The sequence below is a fragment of the Arvicanthis niloticus genome, chromosome 9 (assembly GCF_011762505.2).
Source record: "Arvicanthis niloticus isolate mArvNil1 chromosome 9, mArvNil1.pat.X, whole genome shotgun sequence".
Classification (NCBI taxonomy): domain Eukaryota; kingdom Metazoa; phylum Chordata; class Mammalia; order Rodentia; family Muridae; genus Arvicanthis; species Arvicanthis niloticus.
In genome coordinates this window covers 25,432,591-25,455,149 of record NC_047666.1, presented here as the reverse complement: position 1 = coordinate 25,455,149, position 22,559 = coordinate 25,432,591, and the positions used below count along the sequence as shown (strand labels likewise).

Sequence of the window (22,559 nt, the reverse complement as noted above, 5' to 3'; positions counted from 1 at the left end):
GCTTGTAGGAAAAATGAATCACCACTTTCAAAGTTGTATTAATGAAAAGAGGTGGGCACTGACTGTCACTCCCAGGCAGGTGGCAATGCCTGTCACTTCCGTGAAGGTGCATTTACGATTCTCTGCCCTCCCCAGGGCTTTGCCCAACTGCTTAGTAACCTAAAAGCCCAGGCAGAGAAGCCCCAGCAGAGAACCCCTAAAGCACTGCTGTGGGCTTCCCTCTGATCCCTACGGCCTTAACAATAACAGAATGTTTCCTCTGCTGTACTGAGCCAGGAAGCTTTAGAGCCTGAGTGTCACTGTATTCTAACCAACTCTGGAGTTCACAGCCTCAGCTCCAGGGCTGCCCAATACTTGCTCAAGTCGAGGCTTACTGGACAAAGGCCACTCACTATGTCTCTGTCCTCTGTGGCTGCTTTCAGTCTGCAAAGGTGGTATTGAGTAATTGCAGCAGGACCCAGATGGCCTTTGAGGAGCAAAGTCCTTATCTGGCTCTTCACAGAGCTTTGCTGACCCCTGCCTAAGCCTATCTTGATGGATACAATCAAATACAAGATAAAGTGAGGGGAAAAGGAACCATCAAACATGGTTTTATACTAGTTACACGACCCTGGGCTGGTCAGTTATCACTGCTATACTCTTTTAGTTGCCTCTTGTATAACGTGGGCACAAAGTCATACCCACCTCACAAGTGGCTCAGAGAGTTAGATGACTAGCTGTTTACTTCCTGAGACAGGGTTTGACATCGTCCTTTAGGCTGACCTGGAACTTGTAGCTCTCTCCTGCCTCAGCCTCCTGAGTCACCACTCCTGGCTTAGAGTTAAAGGGATATAATCATATAACTGGCAGGGTCCAGAGCTCACAGGGCCATGTGGAGAAGCCACAAGTGCCAGGTGGGTGACGAGGAAGTGCCAGGTGGGTGACGAGGAAGTGCCAGGTGGTGACGAGGAAGTGCCAGGTGGGTGATGAGGAAGTGCCAGGTGGGTGACGAGGATTACTGAGGAAGAGCCTTGGGCACTGCCGCCTTCTCTAGATGCTATGCCTTTTATTCCAATTGTATGAAATGTCTTAAAATACAAGCAGAAGACTAGGTGACAGTGACAAAACCAGTGACAGAGGTTAACTTTAAGAAGTAAAAGAAAAGTCGGGCTGGTAGAGGTACTTCTTCCCTTTTCCTGTGATGAACATGTTAACTCTATAACCAGGAAAGAGAAGCTGGTGATGAACTGCCATTTTCTGTTGACATTTGAAACTTTATTTTTTTTTTTAAAGAGAAATCAGAATCTGGATACCTTTCTCTGTCTTTTTTTTTTTTTTTTTAAAGATTTATTTATTTCATACGTGAGTACACTGTCACTCTCTTCAGACACACCAGAAGAGGACATTGGATCCCATTACAGATGGTTGTGAGCCACCATGTGGTTGCTGGGAATTGAACTCAGGACCTCTGGAAGAACAGTCCATTCTCTTAACCACTGAGCCATCTCTCCAGCCCCTTGAAACATCTTATAAAACATCCTTTGTTGACATTCTACAAATGATACCATCCAATAACGTCCCAATCCTCTCTTCTTGTGATGACAGTTTATATATCTGTAAAAGTGAACGACAGGCTATGAATGCTATGTCCACATGCTTCTATTACATGGATGTGTATATGTGGCTTTATCATTTTAGTATGGCAATGAGGATTTGAAATCATAAATACGTCTAAAGTATTCAAAGTTGTTGGCAATTTGTTACTAACGTCAAATATTCTTTTGAAATGTAGTTATTAATATAAAAAACCAAGTTGCCTGAACATATAAACCATATTTGTATCAATTTTAAGAGTCCACATCCAGCTATTATCTTCATGAAGTATTTAATATTGAAAGAAATCCCTTTTCTTACAGTTTTCATTCCACACCTGAGTTTTCATTTACAAATACTTTACAAGAATTTGTAAATTTATGTTACTGTTTCTAAAGCTTTTTAAAACTTTCCTTGTATGGGTGCTTTGCCTGTAGTGTGTGTACTACATGCGTGTACTTTCCATCAAGGCCAGGAGAAGACATCGGATTCCTCGGGCAAGTGGAGACAGAGATGGCTATGAGAATGGCAGGAATCAGTCCCAGGTACTTGGGAAGGACAGCCAGTGCTCTTAACTGCTGAGCCATCCTTCCAGCCTGCACTAGTTCTGAAAAGTTCAAAAGTGTTGGGGGCCGACTTTTAGCAGAAAGCGGCTATCAGCTTTGCAGCCATCTTGAGCCATATACCCTGACATGAGACTTGGATTACAATAGCCTACAACAGCTGAGAACACTCTGATAATCTTGGTTTAGATACCTTGGGTGTGTGAGATTAAAGGTGTGTGAGATTAAAGGTGTGTGAGATTAAAGGTGTGTAACTTAAGAGTATGACTTAGAATTTAGAGATCAGATTTAGAGACAAGACCTAAGGGCATGATTTTAGGTGTGAGCAAAAGGCATGGCGTAGAAGTGAGACATATAAAGGGCAGACGCAGACGGTAGAGAATGAGACATTTAGAGGAAGAGAGACTGGAGAATAAACGGGATTGAAACACACTCTGGTCTCCATTCTTCAAGTGCATCCTCACTCTCTCTCTTGCTGAACCCCAACCGGCGGGCCGGAGTGGCAGCTTGGACTGGAACACAGTGGCTGCCAAACTCGGGGCAGCCTGGGCCTCAACATTTTGCTCGGGCTGCGACATTTTTTGGCTGCCCGAACATGGGGCTAGTGCAGCTCCCAAAAATGTTGAGAACCACACTAGCCCCACAGCCAAAAAATGTCGCGGCCAAAGCCTTTTATATGTCTCAAGATGGCTGCAAAGCTGATAGCCACTTTCTGCTAAAAGTCGGCCCCCAACAGGTCCCCCTTTTTAAATTTTTTTTCAAAAGGGAAGGCTGGGAAAACTTATGGAAATCGTGCCTGTCCTAGGTTGGAACAAAGGACCCCAGCCTCCATTTCCCATCATTGGATACTCAACACAAAAGGTACTGGGAATAAGAGGGAAGCAGATATGAGATATGAGCAGTAACAGGATTTGTATAAATGTAATGAATCTGAATCCCATCATGTTGTAAGCCAACTAAGATGTCAATGGTTCTAAATTCATACAACAGTGATGAGCAGGCAGTGTCGGCAGAGTTCATCTACTGAACTCTTCCGGATGTGCACTACACACCTTCCTGACTTCTGAGAGCTGTGTTAGTTCTGGAAGCCTTTCCACAGGCACCTGCTGGCCGTCCACCTGAGATACTATGTGTTTCTGATGCACTTGTTTGTTTCCGTCTTCAGTGTAAACAATCAGAACTGAAGTGCTACTTTCTGAGATGCCAAACTTCTTCAAAGCCTCTGAAATCTAGGAGAAAGAAACAACAGACAATGAGTGTCATGTCTGGACTCCGTTCTGGCCTGCTCAGTCAGCCTCCCTGTTCCTCGGTTAACCTGCCCCTGCAGGTGTACCTACTGCTGTCCCTGCTTACTCTTGCACTTTGCTCCTCCAGATCAAGTCCAGCCTTTCTGGCTTTGTACACAACACCCCTGTCTTTGTCCCCAGGTGACTCTTCCAGACCACAGTTTGTATTCCTCTTATTATTTATATTAGGGTACTAAGTTCTGTATTGTTCATTATCAAGATTGTATTTGGGTTTTCTGTCCCCAGAGCTGTGTCTCAAACAAGAATGGTGTTTTTCAATTACTTCCAATGATTCTATTAATGAGTTATGAAGCCATGCTGACTGATTTTATAAACTTTGTAACCAAGTGTGGTTTAATTCATGCCAAAGACTTCTTAAGTTTCCCTTTGATATTAGTAGCTGGTTATTAACAGCAATAATACCAAAATTTCATCACCAGAGTACAGGCATCATTTCCATGTGTCACACACAGAATGTCATTACCTCAATAGCTGTCATTTAAACAGATCTCTTGGGCTGGGGTGTTGGCTCAGTTGGTAAAGCACTTGCTACACAAGTGTCCAATTCCCTAGCACCCATGCACAGCCAGGTACAGCAGCAATGACCTGTAATCCCAGCCTTCCTACAGCAAGAGAGGAGGTGGAGACAGAACAACGCAGGAAGCAGCGGGCCAGAGACCCTGGTGTATACCATGCCACAGAACATTATCTCAACAAGGCAAGGTCCAACACCTGAGGCCATTCTCTAGACCTCCACTAGCACATCATGGCACTCAGGCACCCATACTCCCATACCATACTTATACACGTGCAAGCACCCCACACACACATAGAGAGAAGAGAGAGAGAGAGAGAGAGAGATATGGGGGGGAGGAAGGAATGGAAGAATTCCTATGAAAACTTCAAGCCATGAATAATTCTGTGCTGTGCTGTGCTGTGCCCTGTGATCCAGCAGGTGTCAATGACTCTAATAGGTCACAGAAAGTTCCTAGTACTGACTATGAAAACAAATACAGATTCCATCTCAAGAAATTTATATGGCCAGGCAGTGGTGGCAGGTGCCTTCAATCCCAGCACTTGGGAGGCAGAGGCAGGTGGATTTCTGAGTTCAAGTCTACAGAGTGAGTTCCAGGACAGCCAGGGCTACACTGAGAAACCCTGTCTCAAACAAACAAACAAACAAAGAAAAAGAAAAAAAGAAATTTATATGGAAAGTGACACAAAATGTATCTATATCTCACTTTTTACCATGTGAGTTTCTGTCAATTTCTTAAACAAAAATGCTCAAGGGGTCCTTAAGACAACATTGAAAGGGCAGATGATACCAGCCCCATGTGGTTTAAACTTTGATCAAGAAACCAACTCCACAGCCGTTTGCAGTGCTAAACATTTCTGCCCACACCTCTCTAGGTAACTACTTTGGCTTAGTACTAACAGCTTACTTGGAGAAACCTAGCCCTCAGTGTCACACTGGAGGTGTGTGTGTGGGGGGGACAGATGACAAGGCCAACTGAAATAAAGTCAGTCACCACATTACATTATTATTTGGGGAGAGGTTGAAGATAATTTCAGTAGACAGGGTTCTTGTCTTCATCTTTCCCAGTTTGTGGAGATGAACTGCTTTATTCGCTGCCACAAGTATCTGAAATGGATCGACAACCTACCAGAGAGAATATAAAGGTTAGCACAGAAAAATCAGGAGTGTCCCTAACCTTGTGCCTTCCTGAGGTAACTTTAGTCCAGCTGTTTGTCTGATTTATTTACAATACAGATGTCATCCCCTTTCCCATTTCCCCACCCAGAACCCCCTGTCCCATCCCCCTTCCTTTTTTATGCTTTTATACTATTTAAATTACATGCAAGTATTAAGGTCAGTTCTAGGTTGAGGAACTAGCAATACAATAAATGAAAATAGTCAAGGAACAAGCAAGACAATAAACACAAATAGTCAAAGAACAAGCAAGGCATTAAACCCAGTTATGTGATCACTATTTCTAAGGGCTTATCAGGATGACCAAAGTATCTGAGCCTATTTCCCTGTCCTAGCCTAAGGTCATTTTCATGTCTGAAGCCTACTTCCTTGTTCTAGCCTAAAATTTAGACTCCTGTCTGAAATTTTGATCCCGATTCTTATGGACTGTATTTAAAACTATGACCTCAAGGGTGGTTGCAACACAAAAAAATTATATAACTTTAGAGCTGCATGAGCCAGGCAGTGGTGAAGCACGCCTTTAATCCAAGCACTTGGGAGGCAGAGGCAGGTGGATTTCTGAGTTCGAGGCCAGCCTGATCTACAGAGTGAGTTCCAGGTCAGCCAAGGCTATACAGAGAAACCCTGTCTCGAAAAACCATAAATAAATAAATAAATAAATAAATAAATAAATAAATAAATAATAAAGCTGCACGATTCTTGTAGCTAATACAGAACAGGCCAAAACTGAAACTTCAACAGCATTGTTTTCTTCAATCCCCACATACTCAGTGACATCAGTGTTATTCACAGAACAGATGAGGTAACCCGGATAAAGATGGTGGGCTTTCAATCCCAGCCCTGTTGCTTACCCTATGGAAGCCAGGCAAGTTGCTGTCTTACCTATCAGAGGAAGACAATGTACAGCATCCCCTTGCAGGACTGTTGGGATATGCACAATGCAAAGAACAGGGTACTTCTTCCTAAGTCACAGGAAGTGGGAACCTGGTGCCTTCTTGCATGCTCTTGACCACTCTGTCACTGTGTTGGTTTGAATGAGAATGGCTCATATACTTGAATGTTTGGTTCTCAGTCGGTGGGTTGTTTAGAAATGACTGGAAGGTCTGCTGCCTAGATTTTATATCAACTTGATACAAGCTGGAGTCATTGGAGAGTAGGAAGCCTCAATTGAGAAAATGCCTCCATAAGATCAGGCTGTATATAGGCGGCTTGTAGAGCATTTTCTTAATTAGTGACTGATGTGACAAGGTCCAGGCTGGTATGGGTGGGACCACCCCTGGGCTGGTGGTCCTGGGTTGTGGAAGAAAGTAGGTTGAGCAAGTCATGGGAAGCAAGTGAGTAAGCACTTCTCTCCATGGCCATCAGCTCCTGCCTCCAGGTTTCTGCCCTGCTTGACTTCCTGTCCTGACTTCCTTTGATCTGTTTGATGAACAGTGATATGGAAATGTAAGCCAAATAAATAACCCTTTCCTTTCCCAGTTGCTTTGGTTGTGGTGTTTCATAGCTGTTGTATCCTAAGACAGAAGCTGGTATTAAGAGAAGGGAATACTGCTGTGAAGGGCCTGGCCATGTTGTTCTGGGAGGACTATGGAACAACTTTTGGGATAGAAGTTACACACAGTCACACACAGTGTTGAGAGCTCAGTGAGCTGTTCTGTATGATGTCAGAAATAAGAATGTTGAGAGCAAAGCAGACAATGGAGGCCTGGCTTGTGAAGTTTCAGAGAGAAGCAAAGACTCTACAGGGCTTTTTATATGAAGAATCTTGTCAGGAGCCATAATGGGACAAGCTAATAATTAGCTGATCATCCTGAAATGCTTTCCTCAGATTATTATAAAATCTGCGACGAGTGTGCTCCATCCAGCAAGGCTGTGGAGACGTAATTTTAGGAAAGATTCCTGCTATTATTATTATTATTATTATTATTATCATCATTATTATTATTAAACATATGTAACAATCACTAAGCAATAGCACATCCCTTTGGAGCAGATCTCTGCAGATCCACGAAGATGTACTGTCTTGTAGTGATACTATATAGACAAATAGATAACTTCTTAAGTCTTAATGATGATCCTATAAGAATTCCTAAAATTATATCAGTGATTACTAAGCTCTTTTATAACAGGACTGCTATTAGATCCCTCATGCATAGTCAAAACTGCAATGAGAAGTCTGCCAGTCTCCTGAGTGTCATCAGTTAATTGCCCTGAGAGAGATAGTAACCAGACTTTCTCCTGCTTAGAGCACATTCCAAGAAGTTATAAAACAATTAACCAAGGGTCACTAAAAGGGAATTAACGATTAATTATAGGTACCAGGACAGACAGAAGAGAAAATGTTGCCTGGGTTTATCTATACAAAACTTCACTAATTTCTTAAGTTATAGTTTCAAATTTTCAGCGAACCTGTGGAGCTAGACAGGTGATGAATGTCTAGCTAGATAATTACTCCTAATGGATATTCATGTAAACATTCTGTGTTGTAAACATCTATTTCAATTTATGATTTGAATTTTGCTGTGAACTTGTGATGAACTTTGTAACATGTGACCATGTACTCTGAAAGATGCATAAGTACTAAAGACAAAGACAAAGAGTAGTAGTCCTTAGCAGTAGTAGTAGTCTTTAGAAGTGAGAATAGTTAGAATAGTTAGGGAATTAGAATAGTTAGATATAGAAATAGAGATAGAAGCCCTTTGAAGAAGCCCAGAAGATCTAGAGTTGATCCCAGATACTGGACACTGTGTTGTTTAAGCAGTTGGAATTTGATTTTGCTTTGATTGTGACTGAGCCTTTTATTTTATAGGAGACTTATTTTATAGAAAGTTGAGCGAGGTTCCATTTTGCATGTCCTTTATATAGGCTTCCAAGAAGGTGTGGCCTAGATCAGAGGTGGACCAAAGGATCCAGATTAAAGGTGTGTCATCCCACCTCCAAGATCTGGATTACAAGTGGAACTTCCCACTTTAAATGACTCACTTAAACTAAGCTCCCCTCAGGTATGCCCAGCCATTTAGGGGGGTTAGTTTATTCCAGATGTAGTCAGGTTGAGAACTAAGAAGAGCCATCACAGGAGATGTGGCCTTGAAAGAGGTGTGGCACTGGAGATAGGCTTTGAGGATTTACTGATGCCACTGGGGTGTGAGGAGACACTGGGGATGGGCTTTTGAAACTTCAAAGGCCACAATATGTCCAGCTGTGTTCTCTACCTCCATCTCATGGGCCACATGTAAGCTCTTACTACTGCCCTAGTGACTGCCTGCCCGCCCGCCCACCTGCCCGCCTGCTGCCACACTCCCCACTATGGGGACTAGCCTCTGAAACTGTAAGCAGCCTCCAATCACATGTTTTCTTTCATAAACTGCCTTGGGTATGGTGTCTCTTTACCTCAACAGAACTGTAACTGCTGGGAGCCAAGACCCCCTTCTGCCTGAGAGCAAATGTCAGTTAAGTGAACAGCCTGAGTTAAGGAATACTTTATTGCCCTTCTACCTGAGAGCAAGTGTCAGTTAAGTAAACATCCTGAGTTTAGGAATACTTTATTTATTGCCCTTCTGCCAGGGAGAAAATATTAATCAGATAAACAACTCGAGCTGAAAAATGTTTTAATTGCCTTCTTGCTTGTGAGAAAATATTTAGATAAGTAATTTGGGCTAGGAATTCTTGTGGGCTTAGAGAACTCTGCAATTACAGGATGACCCTGGACCCTGACTGTCAGATGACCCTCCTGCCTGCTTGCCTTTATAACGGCAGCCTGAACAATAAAATTTAAGCACTAGATCAGACATTCAGACTGGTGCTTCTTCCTCGTGTCTCTTGTCTCTTCATTCTTTCGCCCCCTTCCCTAGGGTCTCATGGAATCCCTGTGGGCTGGGGCAATAACTAAGACACTGTGCTTCTTCTGCAGACTCACACTTCACATATGAGAAGCACAAAACTCAGGCATGTGCCAGAATACACGTGAGCTCACAGCTAGGCCATAGCCCTTCCTAAGATAGGAGACAGCATTTTACACTCTATTTGTTATTTAAAACACCCAAGTGTGATTTGGGCAAACACTTTTTACCTGAATATAAAAGAATTATAAGGTCAAATGAGCAAATTCTTAAATGTCTGCCTTGGATAATTCACTCCCATATTTTGTACTTACCACATTGGGGTTTATCAATGAACCATCTATAGATCCTTCCATGGCCTTTTTTCTCAAGTCTCCTGCATTTTTTACATCTTTAAATAACAGAAGGGTCACCCTGCACTCGGGAAACAAGTCCAGCTGCTGTGATAACTGCATTTCATAGACAAGGAGGACTCTCCTAGACAAAACAAAAGATCAAAGGTTTTTATATGTAAAAGACTGTCTCCATCTTTCCCACCCAGTTTCTCTCCGTCTATCTTTCTCACCCCACAGTCTTGCTGTCCTATAACTTGCTCTGTCCTTCCATCCTCCTGCCTCTGCCCTCTGAGCCCTAGAATTGCATATGAAAACACACTCAGATGTAACCATCTTGACAGAATCCTTGCATTCTACTTTCCTGCTCCTGCTCCAGCTTGATCTCTGTTGATGTGATGAAATACTCTGAGCAAAGCAACTCAGGGGAGGAAAGGGCTTATTTGCCTTATGATAACAGGAGTTCAAAACCACAGGGGAACACTGTTTGCTCACTCCTTTGCTGGCTTCTGCTGAACGAATTAGATTTTTAATATAGTCCAGGACCACTTGCCCAGGAAATGGTGCTGCCACAGTGAGCTAAGCCCTTCTACATCACAATGAAGAGTCAAGGCAGCCCATCATAGAAGGTCAATGGGTCAATAGGGTCTGCACAGTCCCTCAACTGACAGTCCCTTCTCAGGGAACTCTGAACACTATGTCAGGCGGACAACTGGAGCTAACAGATTAATTTCATAAACTACAGAATCCCTAAAGTAGAAAAGTCCATTTCCAGAGCATCTTTGGCATCTTTATAAGGTGTGTTTCTAACTGTGTTGAGCTGTTTCTAGTTCTCCCATTTCCAGGGAAAGGCCAAAGGAAGTGGCTGGTGCCCGGCTTGGAAAGATGGGAAGCTTCTGTGCATGCTCAAAAGACTACTCTCCTCACAGACGACCAGATGCAGGATGCCAGGAAATGGCAGATCACAGATCACCTAGAGCAGTAACAAGACCTTAATTTACCACATCCTTCCTAGATTCTTCATCTACTTTACTTACACTTTAACAAAGCCTGGCCACAAATATTAAGAAAAATAATTTGTAAGACTCAAATACCATACCTTACCAGAAAGATATTTCAATGTGGAACTGACCAAGAGCATACACCTGTTAAGTGATTCTCACCAGCCGTGCTAGCTCACAGTTACAGTGTAATGTAAGGAAGGGTAGGGCTGTTCTTCATGTGAATGATGTCCTGGGTATAGCAGACATGCTATACATTACAAAAACCATCAGTTTTCTTTTTAGTGATGGACACTGCAGTTGGGGCCTTTCCAAGGCTAAGCACACTCCACCGCTGAGCAGCCTCTCCAGCACCGACGGTCTACTCATCTTATATATCTCTCGGGTCCATTTCTAGTTTTCTTTCTTGAGGAACTAACTGGAAGTTTGGTGATGATAAAATGTCTTTTTTGAAAGGTTGAGAACAACCTATCCAACCAAACGCCAAGATCTGATGAGACTAAATAGGACTAAAGCTGTCATGCTCAGTGGGGTGGGCGTGTCTGACTCTTCCTATTACTGGGTCCCACTGGTTGCCTTGCCCAGCCTTGATGTGAGAGTGTTTGCCTGGTATTATTGTATCTTGTTGTGTCGTGTTCAGGTGACGTCCCTGGGAAGCCTGCTCTTTTCTAAAGGGAAAAGAGAGGGAATAAATCTAGGAGGACGGGGAGGTGGGGGAGGGCTGCCAGGAGTGGAAGCTTCAGTCAGGATATATTGTATGAGAGAAAAATAAATTAAAAACTTTTTAAAAAAGTTGTCATGTGGGGACTGGAGAGGTGGCTCAGCGGTTAAGAGCACTGGCTGCTCTTCCAGAAGTCCTAAATTCAATTCCCAGCAACCACATGGTGCCTCACAACCATCTATAATGTGATCTGATGCCCTCTTCTGGTGTGTCTAAAGACAGCTACAGTGTACACACATAAGTAAAATAAATAAATACATCTTAAAAAATATTTTTTTTAAAAGTTCTCATGTTGGCAGGGAAAATGGCTTAGTGATGAATCACTCTTCAAGCATGTACGAGGGCGTGTTCACTTTTCAGTACAATAGTCTCAGCCCCCAAACAAAACAAAACCAGTGCGTAGTGTTGATCTGTCAAAGCAGAAAAACCACAGGAATGAAAACACAAACAAAACGTGGCTAAATGTATCACTTTAATCTTGTGTGAATATCACATTCTGAGCCAGGCTGGCCTGGAACTGCCAGTCCGACTGCTCCCCACACCGGCAGGGTGGTCGGTCACAGCTTATTCTGCCTTGCTCAGCCTACTCTCAGCCTCACTGAGGAGTTCTTGGAAAAGCTCTTCATGGGACTGAAGGGACAGTTGAACACTTTTGAGTGTCTGCTGTTCTTGACCTGAGTTTGGTTCTTAGCACTGATTTCAGGAGGCTCACCACCACTTCTAACTCCAGCTCCCAGGGATCAGACACTTCTTTCTAGCCTCCATGTGCACATGTATCTGTAGGCACACATTTACAAATAAATTGAAAATAAAAAATCTTAAAATAATTTAAAGGCTGCTCATAAATAAAAAATAGTGAAAAGGGGCTGAGTTAGTAGAGTACTCAAGGAGTGTGCACAAAACCTCGGGTTCAATCCCGAGCACTGTATAAAAAAACCAGGTGTGTAGGGCTCACCCAGAACCCAGTCCAGGGGAGGTCAGAAGAAAATGCTCTCAAGTTCAGGGTTGGAGGAGATTGGGAGCATGGGTCTTTACAGTCTGAAAAATGCCTGAGAACAAAACAAAACACATCTCTAACCTTCTCTTGAATATAGGCAATCCAAGCCCAAACTACCCTCTCCACCAACCCTGCCAGCCCTGCAATTCTGACAGATGCTTCTGTTCCGATCATTCAAATTGGACATTTTTACCTTGAACCATATCCAAAGTACTTCCAAATACATGGGGCTGAGTTTATATACAAAAGAAATCTGTGCACTCCTAGCCTTGGTCTCTGGAGCACTAGCCCAGACCCAGCTAGTAGCAGCATCTTCCATGTGAACCATGCAGTAACACCCACATCAGATAATGGTGTGGGGATCCACACAGCAGGAAGTAAATGAGGGGTCCCTGAAGCCATTTTCTCTAAGGATCAAGACAGAAAAATTGGGCTCAGGCAGAAATCAAACCATGATGGTCTTTCTGTTCAGCTAGTCTGGGCTAACACTTCACTGGCTGTTGTGAGATGCGGAAGAGAGGTGACCCAGATGCATGGTGAAAACTCTTTAGGCTGGAGCTCTGGTAAGGTGCACAAGGTGCTCAGACAGACGACTAAGAAGATGACTGTTTGAGACAGATCCTTCAAACGGATAATCGTTAAGTCTAAAGATAGTAGTGGACATGTTGGTTTTATCTTTAAAAGTGTAAAAAAGAAATCCTCAGCACTGTATAAAACCAGGTGTGAACGATGCAGTAATACCCACATCAGTGAAACACAGTCCTGTTGACAGAAGCAACTCTCCTCATTCAACATGGCTTCTGTGAACTTAATGGACAGGCGTTAGTGGACTGAAGGACTCACAGACATATCCAGAATTGTGGTTACAATTACATTCACACCCACTTTTATCTTTGAGCAAATTACAAAGCTTTTACAAAGACCTACTTCTAAGGCTTAGATGCCACGACGAACGTGTAAACGCAGCTGAACTCTGTACACATGAAGCTCCTTTAGAACCAGGGCACATGGCAGAAGGAAGACCTTTTCATCTTACACTGTGGCTGGAATCTTGTCAGGGTGTGATTGGCTATCTTCTTCAGATTCCAAGATGTAGCCTGTTCCTGGTTTTACAGATGTAAAACTATCAAAGGATTTACTGACTACTCTAAAATAGTGTCTCTCCTGGAAACCTGATGCTTTTGTAAGATCCTGATTAGAATGGCTGACAGGCTATTTTTACCCCAAGTGAACTACAGTGCTCTCTGTATTACTTTAGCACCCATTTTTACATATGTAATAGTAGACATTACCATGGCCTACTTAGGGTAGACTGCCTTTGATAGTTGTTTAAGTTTCCTTGGTTGGTGTGTGTAATCAATACTGGTTCATTCTATATAAGCATTGTTTCAAAAATTACCATGATTACCATTAAAATTCAACTATCTTCACTTAATGTGTGTCAACTGTTGTCTTAACTATGGTGAACATCAGCTGGGCATAGTGGCACATGCCTTTAATTCCAGCACTCAGAACACAGAAGCAGGTGGATCTCTGTGAGTTTGAGGCTAGCCTGGTCTACATAGTGAGTTTCAGAATAGCCAGAGCTATACAGTGAGACTCTGTCTCAAAAATAAACAAAAACAAAAAAGCTATACTGAACATATACAATAAAACCCAAAATATAATAATAACTGCTGCCATTTATAAACCCCAAATGTTGGCTGGAGAGATGGTTTACAACCCAAACAACAGGCCCTAAAACACTGGTTCTGTGTTACACTCGCCTGAATCAGCAGAGCTGGTGATTTGTACTTGAGATTTCCTAGTAGTTGCATAACTGAAGCCAATTCTAAAGGTTGACCTATCACTTTCTGGAAAACAGTTACGTATTTACTGAAAAACTTCTTATACCAATCAGAATTTTGGACTCTCTTTATTACATGTGTACATTAAGTGGCAATGACTGAGTCTGGCACTTAAATCCTAACTTCATATTCCCTAGGACCTTTGGAATGTTTCCTTCAACCCCCTAGTTTCTTCCAGTTTCTTACACCTTCCTCCCTGCAAGAAACACGGCACTGACTCTTTATTCTGAGTTTCTTCTTTAATTATGCCTATTCTAATTTATTCTATTAAATGTGTATAAAGTTACATTTTCATTGGAAAAGAGATAGAAGTCACCCTCAACTACACAACTCCAGTCCCAGACTAGCCTGGGTTATATGAAATCCTGCCTCAGGAAACAAAACAAAAAAACCACATGACTAGAGAGTTGGCTCAGCCATCAAGAACATTTGCTGCTCTTGCAGAGGACCAGGACTCAGCATTCACAAGGAGGCTCACAACCATCTGTAACCCCAGCCCCAGCCAGTGGATCCAATGCCCTCTTCTGGCCTCCTTGGTCCAGGCACACAAGTGGCATACACACATATATATATAGGCAAGACATCCATGCACAAAAATAATAAACATTAAAAATATTAAAAACCCACAAAACTTAAGTATAACAGAAAGTTGCCTCTGATTTTCTAGAATTATGTCTGAGGGTTTCTGTTACAGGAAAAGAGTTTTATAAATAATGTCCTGCCTGACACAGTCTTTTTCATGTTAGCATCTAATTGATAAAGAATATAGTAGGCATTATCAGTATGCTGTCATGTAAAAACATGCATAGAATAGAAAACATAAAAAAATGCAGAAATCTTGAGTACTGAGATCATTAGGTGACTTTTATTTTACTCTTAAAAAATTCTGCTGTGCATGTTCTGAACTTCTACAGACATCAAACAAAGTTTAAGTACTTACAATCAAGAAAGAAAATTATGTTTCGTGTGTTTGTGTGTGTGTGTTAAGCATCTTTAACAGAAATATTTCTGAGTGTTTGCCTGCATGTATGTCTGTGTATTACATTCTTGCCTGGTACCTATGACAGCCAGCAGAGGGTGTTGGATTCCATGGAACTGGAGTTATAGACTTTTGTGAAATGCAATGTGGGTGCTTGGAATCGAAACTCTGGTCTGATTTTTTGTTTGTTTGTTTTTTGTTTTTTCGAGACAGGGTTTCTCTGTATAGCCCTGGCTGTCCTGGAACCCAGTTTGTAGACCAGGCTGGCCTTGAACTCAGAAATCCACCTGCCTCTGCCTCCCAAGTGGTGGGAACAAAGGCGAGCGCCACCACTGCCTGGCTGGTCTGATTTTTAATAGTAAGGAAAGGGGCTTTAAGAAAGCCTCAGTATAGTTTGCTCTGGTTTAGTGAAAGAGTCGCTTAGACCAGAAATTTTGGAATCATTACTTGTATTGATCTGTTTTGACACCTGTAAGATTCATGTTGAGATTTAGTTCCCAATGTGAGATATTAAAAGGTGAGGCCAAGTAAAGAATTAAAAAGGTGATTAGGACTTCATACTAAAAAAAAATCATTAATCCATTGATGAGACTATAAAGTTACTAATTTACTTCTGGGGCAATAAGGGCCTTGAAGTCAAAATTTTGTTAATCCAGTCATATGATTATCAAATAATGGCTTCTATCTCCAGAGGAATTCTGTTATGAATGCAAATTTGCCAAGCCTTCTAACTTGCTCCATGGCCTGAGGCAGAGGCAGGCAGATCTCTGAGTTTGAGGCCAGCCTGAGCCACAGAGTCAGTTCAAGACAGCCAGGGCTACACAGAGAAACCCTGTCTAGGAAAACACAACAAAATATCTCTCACACACACACCCTCCCATGAGGTACTGTGGTATTATTAACAACAGGAGGTAGTCTAAGGTGCTTCTCAAGTCCAGTGCCCATGTTCTGACTCTACATCCATATCTATTCTGGCTCATCCTTGTCACAGGCACTGCCATCACCCCTTATCAGTAACACCCTAACAGCGTCCTCATCCCGGCCCTGGTCACCAGTAATGCAACTCTAACCTATCCCGATGGTCACGGGTCCTTCAGGAGCATGTCAGAGCTGAAGCTAAAGCCCTAACTTTATGTCACGGGATCCCGCAGGTAGAGTCTGGACCCTGCCTGACTCCTTTCCAGCCCAGATAGCATAGCCTGCCCTCAGCTTAGGTTGGTCAGGCTGTCCAATAGGGCATCCTTGTCCTCGGAGCTTCCCGCCTAGGTCCCTCCCGCCGAGGCCGCTGGTCCCTGTAAGGCCGGGGTTGGGGCAACTCCCTCCCAAGGCCTGGCCTTGGCTGCGCGGTCCGCCAGCGGCTCCTCCTGCTCGGTCTCGGGCATCGCCTGCAGGGGGCGTCCCGGTGCGCGCAGCCCAGCGGCCTTCCGTCCCGAGCCGCGCTCTCCACCCAGGACCTGGGAGGGCTCGCGACAAACACTGGCAAAGACACCTACACTTCGCCCACAAAACTGTCCACAGGGAAAGAGCTGCAGGGCGGAACTCACCCTCAGTCTCATGTCCGCCTCAGAAGATCGTCCCCTTGGAAACGAAGCTCTCTACTTCCGGAAGTGCTTACTGTTTGATCAGGTGGGCGGGCTCCGAGGCACCGTTTCCGGTGGGCGTGTTCCTGGCTATGTTTATATGAACTTCAGCGGGCTCCTACTACTGCTAGGAGCTGCTGGCAGAGCATGAGGAGAACAACTTCTACTTTGTCCTGGAGGTGGAGCGGACCCCACAGGTCGGGCCCAGAAGTTGAGGTATGGTGTTGATTGTCAGCTCTGTTCTTAGCCTGTGTTGAACGCCCTTTTCCCGTGAAAAGAAAAATATTCACCAGGATGAGAGTCACAATTTATCAGGGCTTCTGAGACTCAGTTTACTGAATGTGCTCTCGAGTGGAAACGGGGATGTGGCGTGGTTGGTTACCTTGAAGTAGCTCTTCCTGTGCTTGGAGATCTAGAGACAAGTGCACTCCCACAGCTGTGACAGGAAAGAGGTAAATTTCTTGAGTAGACAGGAGGACATGATGCTGGGATCAAGTCCTCAAAAGCCTTCGGCCTCAGGGAACTGCAAGAGCAGGATACTGCTGGTGGTGAAGGATGGCCACCAAGATAATTAGACGGGATCAGAGAACCCAATGAATAAAGGGCTTGAATCTTAAAATTACAGTTTATCCAGAGAGAGCCAGCAGTCTGAGAAAGTACATTAATTACCCTAAAGACATGTATTCCATACCATCTCCACTCAGCAGATTATGTAAGGAGGAGATAGGGCCATAGGCAAAGACAGCCAGTAATCCTGGAGCTCTCTTTTGCCTCTCTGTCAGGTGGTCAGCCTGACTACACTTCTCATATAATGATGTGTGCTTGTTTTGTTACTTTTTGTTTGTTTGTTTGTTACTGCACTCTTTCCTCATCTGCGGATGCTTGGACCCAGACATGTTGAAACTCAGTCTAATTAGTTTCTACTGATACCAACCTTATACTCCTTCAGAGGCACCTAGGAGGTTAACTCAAAACAAATGAGAGGGTGTCCCTGCTAAGCTAACAATACGTCCATTTTTGTTTCCTTTCCTCAGTGTGGAGTACAAGTGTGTCTTCGTAATACAGAATATGAAAGTGTCCCTATCTGTCCCCTATCATGCTCCACTGTCAGTAGCAATGCCGAGATCTGTGTCATATGAAAGATGACATCCTGACACCATGCACCTGGTTGATTTTCAGAATGACTTCTTTCTTGTAAGAGAATTCCATGCACAAAAAGCTGGACCTCAGAACATACCATATGTAGCAGGAACAGCCGTGACTTGGAGTGAGAATTTCTGAAATATGCTTTGTTCTGAAACAAATATAAGCAATAAAAGCCTGAACCAAAGTTAGAAAACAGTGTCAGATAACCACGTATAAAAAACATTTCTTTTTAACTTCTCGGTGTTCCTTTTGGAAAGTGTATCACAGTGAGTTCAGTTGTACTCCTGGGGGCCAGGCTGTCCTGCAGTTGTCAGCCTTTCTGTTTCAGCTTCCGCAGTGCTGGAATTGCAGACAAGTAACATCGTGCCAGTGTGACTTGATTCTGACTTTGACGCCTTTCTACATCTGTGAAGAATGTCCTCTGAAGATACTATTGTTTGGCTGTGGTGATTTGATCTCATCTCTCATCCCTGGGATGAGATCTGTCCCAGCTGATCTGATTCTGTGTTGAAGGTGAGTGAGTGACAGATGTCAAGGAATTAATGCCAATAAACCCTAGAGCCTGCCTTGTCTTTTTTTTTTACATTTTGTTTATCCTGTTTGTGACATCTAGCATCTCCAAAATCACTAATGAAAATGTCCATTAGAGGCTATATTTCTGCAGAACGTCTGCAGGCAGTAGCCTATAATTCTTAAAAGAGAACACAAAACAGAACTAATGAGCAAATATTTAAGGAAAGCTAGTGTTAACATTAAGTATATAATCCATCAAGGTAGCCCAGCAAGCCTAAGGCCTGAATAAAATCCCCTGAACCCACCTAGGGAGGAAGGAGAGAACCATTCCACAAGCTTGCCTTCTAATCTCCACTCACAAGCCATGGCACAAACACACACACACACGTAATAAAAATTAAGCAGTTGTCTATAGATCCTTTTAAATCTAATTACGTATGTTTTAAATCTCAATATGTAATGCCTTTTAATCACTAGGAAGCATTGCTCAGAATGTACACTATTAGAGAATGTTGAATTATCATTGCTTAAAGAGAATAGTCAAGAGTTGGGGGCACATGAACACATGCCTAGGAAAAGTTAGTAGCATTAACAGTTCTGATTTGGAGAAAAGCAGTTTTCAAAATGCTTCCTCACCTGCTATGTTTTAGGAAGCTTATAGAATACAAGAGGTATATATGTATGTATGTATGTATGTGTATATATATATCTCCAACAACAGTTTGCGTCACCACATGGGAGAATTACACAAAACTAAAGTGCTCCCTCCCCCCCCCCCCATTATTTATCAATCTGCCTAGTTTTGTTTTTGAAGCAAAATGTAGGTTCTTTGGTTGGGTAGGGTAAAAGGTCTACAGCACTATTTAAAAATAAACTTTAGACCCATAATGGGGAACAGTGTTAATGATTATACAGATGTAATAAGTGAATTGTATATACAGCAGTAAGGTATGTCTGTTGTCAAGGTAAAGACATATAGACTGGGATTTTAAGTAACAGTACTGATTGTGATTTGGTTTTGCTTTTAATTCTGAATGGTACTGGCTAAAAATGGTAGAGATACCAAAAAATTATATTGGCCATAATGACTTCTGTTATACAGAGAGCATGTGTCAATCATTCTGTAGGAATTAAACGTCTTTAACTGCAAACAAGTTCGAACATAGATTGCTACACACAGATGCATAGGGCATTAAATTTACCTGGGAAAAGTTATATATAAAACTGGTTATTTAAAGACGTTAATATAAATTAGACTAAATGAATGTCAGCTTAAGACTGTGTTTCCTAAGTAGTTAAAATTCTGACAAACTTAACAAAAAGCATAAGTAATTAATTAAAATTTTTTGTTTTTAAGTATTTTTGCAAATGCTGAAAGCAGATTCATATCTTCTAGTCGTACAAGAACTCACTGTTTTAAACTGTCAGCTTTCAGGCTGTGTGAGTGTAACAGCTCAGGTCTACACCATCATAGGTTGTCCCCGAAGACTTTGTGTACTCCCATGTGCCACTCACTTCAGCTTGTTGGGTTTACCCTCATTTTTGTTTGTTTGTTTGTTTTGCTTTCATTTGGGAAAAAATCTAGTTGTTTTGTCCGAGGCAACATCCTATTTTACTGTACAAAAATCCTTCATTATCTAAAATACGCCTTTCACTGGGCATCGTGGCAGTGCCTTTAATTGCAGCACTGGGGAAGCAGAAGCAGGTGGATCTGAGTTCGAGGCCACCCTGGTCTATTATAGTGAGTTCCAGTTGAGCTAGGTAGCTATAAACAGAGAGACCCTGTCTTAAATAATAATAATAATGATAATGATAATAAATAAAATATTCCCTTCTATCCTTACAAAAATTATTCTCATACTTTCTTTAAATAAAACTGCTCATGTTTATGGGGAAAGAGAGCCAGCTAAGCCTCTCTGGCCCAAATCAGTAAAGTAATGCTGCTGTTTGCTGGTGTGAGAAGATTCCTTGATGTGAGCATAGCTCAACTCCAGCGGCTGCCTGACCTGGGGACTGTTACTTGGAAACCAGATCTACCAGGATAGAAGGGGCTCATGAGACACAACAGTTGTGTCCTTCACACTATGGCTAAGGAGTGAGGAGGTCAGAGTGGACTCCATTTTAGTAGGAGCAGCTACAGCTGAGGCAGGAATGAACACTGCTATAAAGGCCCTTACTGAGGCAGGTGTGAGCACACAGCCAGTGACCAGATCTCAGGATCCTCCTAACCCCAGTGGTTCTCAAACCTTTAATACAGTTTCTCCTGTTGTGGTGACCCCCAAACATAACTGTAATTTTGCTACTATTATTAATCATAATGTAAGTACCTGATATATCCAAGGGTGTTGGGTGGCCCCTGTAAAAGGGTTGTTTGACCCCCAGGTTAAGAAACACTGTCTTAGCAGGTGAATTCAGATAACCAGGCTGAGAATTGGAGAAAAATAAGAAGTGAAGGAAACAGGAAGAAGATGGTGGGCTTCATAAGGGTGGACTTTACCATTCCAGAGCGTGCTTGTCCAGTGTAGTCCATGGAGTCACAAGGAAAATGGATGTGTGCCACCTTCACAGTCCAGTTCTTGGCCTTTTGTTTACAATTATTCTAAACCCATCCAAGAAATTCCTCCAGAGGTCTACTGCCCAGAGGGAGGGCAGGTGCCAGTAGTTTCTACTTAATGCTACTCAGGAGTAGAAACTATTTCAGACACTTCTGACTGTGGCACCAGGTGAGAGGAAGAGAGGCAAGGTTGGGGCTTGTATTACACAGTATTTAAGGGTGGGTGCTTGGGGTTAACCCTTTGCCTTTGCCCACATCAAGTCTTTCTAGTCAGGGGAAAGAGGCTTTGCTGGAAGTTGAGCTTGGAAACACAGCTCTGTGGTGCAAGGACTGTGACTAGGAAACAGAGTTCTTGGGACATCACATCTTCCTGCACAGGTGGCATCTCAGTACCAAAGACCAAAGAGCCTGTAACTGAGTAACGAGGGAACAGGCCAGAGCATTAAAACCAAAGGTTCCTTCTTCCTAATCTACTGATAAAGACACACCTCTCAGAGTAGAAAGGAGAGACAGAGCACTCAGTGTCGAGGTTAAAAGGGGAGGATGCAGGGAGTGATCAGGTCCTGCTAGCACAATACTTCTTTTCACTATTAGTGTCCTGCTTTCTTTCTGGTGACAGCAGAAAAATAGACCTTTGAACAAGGCCTACATGGGTCCTGGGAGGTTAGGAAAGGGAAGCTCAGGAGACTCACATGGTTTCTCTCTTCTGCAGGGTTCAGGGAAGGTGTACAGGCAGGTATAGCTGTCTCTCCTGGATGCCGAGATTTGAGGCCCAGAAGTCTCCCATGGCTCCTTATCACATCCGACAGTACCAGGACAGCGACTATAAAAGTGTCGTGGATGTGTTCACCAAGGGCATGGAAGAGCACATCCCCTCCACCTTTCGCCACATGCTTATGCTGCCCCGAACCCTCCTACTCTTACTTGGGGTGTCCCTTACCCTGGTCCTGGTGGCTGGCTCCTGGCTGCTGGCTGTTATGTGCATCTTCTTTCTGCTCCTACTCCTACGATTCCTTGCTGGACAGCCTTGGAAGGGGTATGTGGCCAAGTGTTTGCAGACAGACATGGTTGACATCACCAAGTCTTACCTGAATGCACATGACACCTGCTTCTGGGTGGCTGAGTCTGGGGAACAGGTGGTGGGCATGGTGGGTGCTCAGCCAGTCAAGGATCCTCCATTAGGGAGGAAGCAGATGCAGCTCTTTCGCCTGTCTGTGTCCTCACAGCATCGAGGACAGGGGATAGCGAAGGCACTGGTCAGAACTGTCCTCCAGTTTGCACGGGACCAGGGCTACAGTGATGTTGTCCTTGACACCAGCACCTTACAGCAAGGTGCTATGACTCTCTACCTGAGCATGGGCTTCCAGAAGACAGGCCAATACTTCATAAGTATGTTCTGGAGGTTAGCGCATATTCAGACAATTCAATTAAAGTACTCCTTCCCTTCTGCCTAGGAAGTGGGGGCTGTGACCTTATGCTCCCATGCAGCACGCAGACTCCTCTGCACTCTGCTACAGAAACCAGTGAACCCCGCCATGTCAGTGTGATTAACAATAAAAGCTTGTTGGTGCACACCAGATTCTAATGCATGTGATTGCTGAGTTGGGTTTGGGGGGGCTCTACTATGTTCTAGGTGTCTAGGGTGCCTATGTTTCCTATACGTGACCTCATATTACTGTTGTATAGAAACTGTGCAAAATAGTAATGCATGTATTTCACTTTTGAGTGTGGACCAGCGTTTCTGTAGGGCTGGAGAGGGCAAATCACCTAGCCCCAGGACACCTAGTTGGATAAATATAAACATGGAAACTGAACGTGAAGGTTTCTCTCTGTTCCTGTGTTCCAGGAAGCCATGAACTTTGACCTGTGGTCATTGACCTTCTCAGACTTAGTGAATGATACCGTGAGTCCGCTTGTT

General features: G+C 43.3%; 2 protein-coding genes across 5 annotated transcripts; one reads left to right on the top strand and one right to left on the bottom strand.

Annotated features, from left to right (window-relative positions):
* Positions 1 to 1,303: 1,303 nt before the first annotated feature.
* Positions 1,304 to 16,517, bottom strand: LOC117715171 (EKC/KEOPS complex subunit Tprkb). 3 transcript variants are annotated; one of them, XM_034511845.2, is made up of 5 exons: positions 16,393 to 16,517; positions 9,286 to 9,448; positions 4,959 to 5,081; positions 3,188 to 3,364; positions 1,304 to 1,593 (listed from the first exon to the last, which is right to left on the bottom strand). In XM_034511845.2, the coding sequence occupies exons 2-5, from the start codon at positions 9,424 to 9,426 to the stop codon at positions 1,507 to 1,509; spliced, it is 528 nt and encodes a 175-aa protein (XP_034367736.1). In that variant the 5' UTR covers positions 9,427 to 9,448; positions 16,393 to 16,517; the 3' UTR covers positions 1,304 to 1,506. The 3 variants fall into 3 exon arrangements, with proteins under 3 accessions (XP_034367736.1, XP_076796145.1, XP_076796144.1); XM_076940030.1 differs by lacking the exon at positions 16,393 to 16,517 and adding an exon at positions 16,342 to 16,365; XM_076940029.1 differs by lacking the exon at positions 16,393 to 16,517 and adding an exon at positions 9,626 to 9,729.
* On the top strand, positions 16,498 to 22,220 carry LOC117715170 (N-acetyltransferase 8F1). Of its 2 annotated transcripts, none has more exons than XM_034511844.2 (3): positions 16,498 to 16,644; positions 17,903 to 18,087; positions 21,354 to 22,220. In XM_034511844.2, the coding sequence occupies exon 3, from the start codon at positions 21,397 to 21,399 to the stop codon at positions 22,093 to 22,095; it is 699 nt and encodes a 232-aa protein (XP_034367735.1). In that variant the 5' UTR covers positions 16,498 to 16,644; positions 17,903 to 18,087; positions 21,354 to 21,396; the 3' UTR covers positions 22,096 to 22,220. The 2 variants fall into 2 exon arrangements, with proteins under 2 accessions (XP_034367735.1, XP_076796140.1); XM_076940025.1 differs by having other exon boundaries at positions 16,507 to 16,644; positions 17,870 to 18,087.
* Positions 22,221 to 22,559: the final 339 nt, after the last annotated feature.